This window comes from Dreissena polymorpha, chromosome 9 (genome assembly GCF_020536995.1).
Source record: "Dreissena polymorpha isolate Duluth1 chromosome 9, UMN_Dpol_1.0, whole genome shotgun sequence".
NCBI lineage: Eukaryota > Metazoa > Mollusca > Bivalvia > Myida > Dreissenidae > Dreissena > Dreissena polymorpha.
Window position 1 is genome coordinate 57687476 of NC_068363.1, and position 7551 is coordinate 57695026.

At 35.2% G+C, this 7551-nt stretch overlaps 1 protein-coding gene across 1 annotated transcript; it reads right to left on the reverse strand.

Moving 5' to 3' along the window:
- Positions 1-6427: 6427 nt before the first annotated feature.
- Positions 6428-7048, reverse strand: LOC127846072 (uncharacterized protein K02A2.6-like). The gene has a single exon (XM_052377251.1). It carries the CDS (start codon positions 7046-7048, stop codon positions 6428-6430), a length of 621 nt encoding a protein of 206 aa, XP_052233211.1.
- Positions 7049-7551: the final 503 nt, after the last annotated feature.

A 7551-nucleotide genomic window follows, 5' to 3' on the forward strand; every position in this document is an offset into this window, starting at 1 on the left:
TCTGAATTTATTTGTCAGTCATAAAATTACGTGCAATTGAAACAGAACTGTGCTTTTTATCAATTGATGTTTGTTTTTATTATTAACAATATTTTATTATTGTCTATTTGTCATTAAATAATAAAGTATGTGTTTGGTTTTATTTAAGATTGTTTGTATTCAAAAAAACAGTTTTTATTTGTAAAAAGTGTTTAAATAAATATTTATGGTATTGGATACATTAATGCAATTTTTTTTATTTGATAAGTTATGCAAGATTTTGAAGACTAATTTTTTTTAATGGGAAATATGATAATAAAATATTTGTCAAAACAGTCAACAAATTAACAACAACTTAAAACACCATATCCCTTTTCACACCTGTAAAAGTAACAATAAAAAGATAATCTGTCAGGCTTTCAGAGCTGAAGAGGGTCCTGATTATCTAGGTGTAGATAAGATTATTACTGATAGGAGTTACCTAGAGATAAAGCTGTAGTATGGAATGAGTTAACATACTGTATGATTGAAGTGGACTTGAATTGTTTCAATACACAAAATTACTATACAAAACTTTTATCACTAATCCTTCTATGAGAGAAAATCCAATAACCAAATGGATAATAACAATTAAAATAATTAAATTTTGTTTAAGAAAAACTCATGTTTACAGGCAGTTAAATAAAATTAAAATATAAACTTGCATATATAATTACTACAAAACTGGATTTTTAATTGATTTGTTTAAATCCTAATAAAATTTGAAATACAGTTTAAATTATTAAAAACAATTACTTTTAATAAAAAGTCATAGAAAATTGCTTATTAAGCTTATAATATAGAACAAATAGTAAACAAATAAAATCAGATTATGAAATGTATAGTTTTGATTGAAAACATCACCAAAATCATGAAGCCCATTCCCAGTTTGTTGTCTTATTCCCTATAAAAAAATGCTCTGTCGCTGTTAAGGATTTATTTATTACGAATATCTGTTTTCTGAGGATAGTTGTATTCTGTTTAATTTGTATAAAGTTATAATCAAAGCATATTAAGATATTCTCGGAATTTATTTGTCTGTCATAAAATTACTTGCAATTGAAACAGAACTGTGCTTTTTATCAATTGATGTTTGTTTTAATTATTAACAATATCTTATTATTGTCTATTTGTCATTAAATAATAAAGTATGTGTTTGGTTTTATTTAAGATTGTTTGTATTCAATAAAACAGTTTATATTTGTAAAAAGTGTTTAAATAAATATTTATGGTATTGGATACATTAATGCATTTTTTTAATTGATAAGTTATGCAAGATTTTGAAGACTAAATTGTTTTTAATGGGAAATATGATAATAAAATATTTGTCAAAACAGTCAACAAAGTAACAACAACTTAAAACACCATATCCCTTTTCATACCTCTAAAAGTAACAATAAACAGATAATTTGTCAGGCTTTCAGAGCTGATGAGGGTCCTGATTATCTAGATGTAGATAAGATTATTACTGATAAGAGTAACCTAGAGATGAGGCTGTAGTATGATATGAGTTAACATACTGTATGATTGAAGTGGACTTGAATTGTTTCAATACACAACATTACTAAACGCAACTTTTATCACTAATCCTTCTATGAGAGAAAATCCAACAACCAAATGGATAATAACAATTAAAATAGTTATTTTTGTTTAAGAAAAACTCATGTTTACAGGTAGTTTAGTAAAAATAATAATTAAAATATCAGGTGAACAAAAATATAATTTTGTAATACAGGTATTACCAAGAGACATTACAACCAGGCCATGAGAGGCAAGAAAGAGCTCATCTTCACGTGCTGCGCATGTAAGGAAGATGAGATGGAAGACAGCGGGGCGGCTCAACAGCCCGAACAGATGGAAGGTGTTGCCCACTCAACCATGATAGATGCCAGTGAAGAACTCCCGCCACTACCAAGTATTACATTCAACTTGGAGTTCAGCCTTGGCACTTCAACCTCCACTGATACCACTGCAGCGGACACAACAGGGGCTGAGCCGGACGACAACTATGACAACACCAACACCGAGAATGAGCCTGACAACGCCCGCGCTTACTTCGACCTCGGTCGAGATGGACCAACCCTTGTGCAGGTCATTGTAGAAGACCCAACACCCGATGCACCTCTGACAGATACCATCATAGAAGACGGAGAGATTAGGTATGAGGTCGTGGAAGAGGGCACTGAGCGTAGAAAGAAGAAGTTGGTATCTTCTGATGGTTACACATACGTTCAGAAGCAGAAACCTACTGCCAGGAGCGTTCAATGGAGGTGTTCTGTTCGGCGCCAGAACTTGAGATGTTATGCTAGTGTTAATCAGCAGGGCGATATCTTTATTGCAGGAACCGTGAAGCACTGCCATCCGGCAGATGGACTCGCGAACAAGAGGGTGACACTGAATAGAGATGTAAGTTTTATTGTATCTCAAATGTTATCTTTTGTGCAAACTGAATTTAACACTTATATCTTACATGAGATAATATAGCACCAACTGAGTACCTACACTTGCCGTTTGCATGGCCTTAAGTTGTGTTTGATTTGCAGATACGTAGAGAAGCTGTACACCAGCCCGCCGGTACAATAGTGGAAGGTTTGATGCAGGACGTTTTTCAACAGGGTGATTTCAATCTACCTAAACCCTCAACTCTGGCGCGTAACGTCAACATAGCCAGAGCACAACATAGACCAAAGGAACCAGACTCCTTGGATTTTGAGGTAGGTGAAATGAATATTAGAATGAATGAACGAAGCGAAATCAGCATAAACATTTGTTACACTTCTCACTTAAGGATCATAATAGGTGACTGAAAGGGTTATAATGATCGGAGTCTATAAATCTTAAAATAATAACATTAATAACATAAAATAATGCATTAAATAGTGGTGGTGAGTAGTGTTTAATATTTCTTTGCAGGTTAACGCAGAATTCCTGAAAGAAGAATTTCTTGTTGGTGATGTCCGTGTAGATGAACATCGCCATTTGCTTTTCGCCACCTCCAACCAGTTAGGACATCTGCAGAAGGCCGAACGATGGTTTCTGGATGGAACATTCGACGTTGTGAACAAACCATTTGCCCAGCTGTTTAGCAGCCACGCCTTTATGCGCAAGGACGACAGCATGAAACAGGTTCCACTACTCTTTGTGTTAATGTCCATGCGAAGAAAACAAGACTACATTGCCGTGTTTGAGAAGGTCATAGAGATCCTTGCTGAGGCGCCAGTAGTTGAAGGTTTCGTGATGGACTTCGAATGCTGGTAAATTTAAAAAGAAAATGTCATGACATACTGACTGAAATATGCAAGACTAGTGTAGTGAACTATATTAAGCTGAGTGCACTATCAAATGGCTAACACATCATTAATGATCTCTTTTAAGATTATAGTATACTATTATTTTATTACGATTTTTACAGAAGTCAATCATCTATAACCCATTTTGTTATATAATGTATTTTCAGGACTGTGGCAACCTCTGCGCACAGTATTTCCCGGCATGGGCTTGAAGGGGTGCGCTTTCCATTGGGCACAAGCCGTATTAAGGAAAGTGAAAGACGTGGGTCTTCAGACGACGTACGAGCGACGAGAGGGTGTGCACGATCTAATCAGAAAGCTGTTGGCGCTTCCCTTCCTACCAGGACCACATATACCCAGGGCCTTCGACTGCCTTCTTGACAAGGCAGAGGGGAATACAGCTCAAATGAGGCCACTCTTTGAGTACGTCGAGAATCAGTGGATAGAGAGTACTCTTTGGTCGGAATCAGAGTGGTCGGTCTACAAACAGACCGTCAGGACTAACAATGACACCGAAGGTAAGTTGATTATCAATTTACACATTGCAACATAATGTTTGTAGTAAATAAGGAACTTTTTAGATTTCCGCTATTATGTTTTTTTGTTGTAGTCTGTGTTAGATGTGTTTATTTAGTGCACAATTTCATGAGTGATAGCTATTATATTTAAAACATAACATTATTTTTTTTAGGGTGGCACCGCAGGCTCAACCACAAGGCTGGATGATCCAACCTCCAGCTCTACGTGCTGCTACCTTTGCTGCTGAGGGAAGGGAAGCTGGTGGACCTCCAGTATCAAATGGTTTCAGAGGGTGCGCTCAGCAAACACAGACGGGCTTTGTATGTTGTCATGGATGCCCGCATTGCTGAGTACTGGGACCAGTATGCCAACAGGGACATCTCATGTGAAGAGTTCCTGATGCGTGTTGGTGAGATCTACTCACAGAAGGTTTAAACAGTGTTTCAGTGGAAACAGTAGTGTACTGTTAGTGTGTTTTTTGTAAGTTTATCTGATGTGTTTGTTTCATGTAAATACTCTTGTATTATGTGTTGTGCTTGTCTGTTGTGATTGTTTCATGTAAATACTCTTGTTATAGGTGTTGTGTTTGTCTCATGTAAATATTCTTGGTATATGTATAAAAGGTATGTTATTGAAAAACATGTAAGTTAATCTGTTGTGTTTGTTTCATGTAAGTACCCTTGTATTATTTGTTGTGCTAGTCTGTTGTGATTGTTTCATGTAAATACTCTTGTTTTATGTGTTGTGTTTGTTTTATGTAAATATTCTTGGTAGATGTATGCAAGATATGTTATTGAAAATCATGTTTGTGAAATTTATATAGACATTTACAATAAAAGCAATAATTAATATTTATGAACTTGTTTGTTTTATCTTCTGAGATGTTAATAGACCTTTTGAATTGCCCACCCCAACATAATTATTTGTCAATGTGTGTAACTGAAGTCTTTGTTTATCTGTTTTGACACTTTGATTTATCTGTTTTGACAATTTTATTAAGCCTCATCATTGGTGTGAATGCTTGATTGTAATACCCATAAATGGCACGCTCTTACCAGATTAAATTTTCTTTCTGTTATTAAGGTTTTTCTGAATTAAACCATTGTATTTTATTAAATTAATTATCCTTTCATCATGAATAAATTAATTATTGTGAAAATGTAAAATTCGAAGAATTGAATGAAATTATTTAATCAACTTCAATATTTAACAAAGTTCTATTAATAAAATAATAACCTAATAATATTATTTAAAACAAATGCACAAATATTATACAAAGTACTTTATTTATTTCTATTTTATATGCTGTAACACAGTTTATAGATAAATAAATTGGTTGAATTGCATTTGACAAAAAACACAATGTCATCTTTCATTTACATACTACAGTTTATTTTTATTACGTCAAAATTGTGCTGCCAAGTCAAAATTATAACACCAAAAACATCTGCTCACAACTTATGTTTAAATATGACAAATGAAAATGACATTAACATCTCATAAAAATATGGGGGTGAGTTGTCTTTGGGGATGAGTTGTCCAAGGAAATCAAATTCTGGGAGTGAGTTGTCTAGGGGGTGAATTGTCTTGGGGGTGAATTGTCTGACACCCAAAACGGCCACATGTTAAAATGGCCTCAATTTGGTCATTAATTGTAAATTGCACTCAACAACATTTGAAATAAAATGGGGCCAAATTAATTTGCAATGCAAAGAAAAACTCGAAAGATGGATAAACATATTTTATCAACAACTATGTGTTATGTATTTATTAATCATAATATGCGTTTATTTGTCAATTGTATCATTTATTCAACAACATACGATGACGTAGTACACAACGTTTATGTTACACTAAACCAATATATTTATATCGTAACGTCTCCCCTTTTTGCAAAACAGAGAAATAATAAAACTCAGAACATCAACCAGGCAATCTATAAAATTAAAAGAAATATTAACATAAAAAATACACGTTAATATGCATATGATATTTTACTTTTACCACTCATCAAAAAAGTAATTTTGATTGTAGTGGACAAACACTTTGACACAAACTCTCTTTGTGTATGATAATACAATTTAAAAATAAACAGAAAACAAACAACTGGAATCATTTATAACAACCTTTTGATTTTACTAACTTAACTAGTCTATTTGTTTTAAGTACACATGTACTTAAACGAAATCTTCATATTTCTTTGGAGGTTTAATGTTTCTTGTCCCTGTTGATTTGGATGAATTTTTGGAATTAACCATCGGATATGTGCTGACTGCTTCTGTTTTGAGCGATGATTCCACATGAATTGAATTTTCTTTACACTGAGAACTTTTGCCACCCATGTTTGCTCTTTCACTAGTGGCTGTAATTTCCCTAGAATTGACACTTGCACTTTGCTTTTTATAAGTTACTTTTTCTACACACTTTTGATCATTGAAAACACTTGTATCACTGATAATTGACTCCGGAATGGCGTTGGATTCTGATGTAGACCTGATGTACTTTCGGTTGCGTCTGTATAGATGCCCATCTACATCGACAACATAGGATCGCGGTGAATGTTGTTCCACACAGGTTCCGAGTCGCCATTTTTCTCTCGATCATTTGGTAGGGGCGACATACGGACAGATTGTCCCATTACCAACTCTGGCTCCTTTGTCGTACTGGAACTTGGAATGCTGGTGTTTCAGCATTTTCTTCTGTCGAACATTTTCCACTTCTTTAGGCTTTAGAAGCTCATCTGCAATTTGCAATGTGTTCCTAGTTCGCCTGGACATTAAACGTTGCGTTGGACTGCTGTCCATTCCTTCTGTTGGTGTGTTTCTCCAGTCGAGGATAGCTTTCGAATTATCCATGTTGCTTTTAGTTACCCTTTTATTTAGCCCCTTCGCAATTTTGACCGCTGACTCTGCTTTACCGTTTGAGTGGCTATGATATGGTGAGGATGTGACATGGTCGAATTTCCATTGCTGTGAGAACTTACTGAATTCCACACTACACAGCTGAGGACCGTTGTCCGATATGAGAGTATCTGGAATGCCGTGTATACTGAAATGACCTTTCAGACAATTTATTATCGCAGCTGAGGTTGTGTCTGGCAGTAAGTCCAATTCCCAGAAATCTGAATAGTAGTCAACTGTTACTAAGTAGTCTGTCTGCTTATAGGTGAAAATACCAATGCCCACCATACTCCCGGGTCTGTCTGGAACCTCATGCGTCATGAGAGTCTCTTTATGTTGTTTGCGCTGTATTAATAACATACGCTACATTTTTCATCATGATCACGAATCTCACTGTTCATATTTGGCCAGAAGAGCGTGTCGCGCGATTTCCTTAGACATGACTCGATCCCAATGTGACTTGCATGTATTGGGGTAAGCATTTCACTGCGAAGTGTCTTTGGCACTATTAACCTACAATCCTTGTAGACTATCGCGTCCTGGACTGTTAGATATAATTCGTCCCGAATCGCCCAGTACTCACGAATTATGACAGGTACCTCCGCTTTCGAATCTGGCCATCCTGCCAGAATAACATACTGGAGTGTTTGTAATGCTTCATCTTGGTAAGAATGTACTTGAATTTGTTTAAAGCACTGTTCAGTCAAATTGACTGTTTCCGCAAAGTTAATTGCTGATAAATCTTGTTCCAGTTTCTGGCGTTGTATGCTGAAAACTTCAATAGTGTCATCATTGTATTTCAAAATTGTTGGAACAAAAGCTCT

Bases quoted from the DNA above. Each gene is read 5' to 3' on its own strand.
- LOC127846072 (XM_052377251.1), bottom strand. From the start codon at position 7,048: ATGACGCATGAGGTTCCAGACAGACCCGGGAGTATGGTGGGCATTGGT.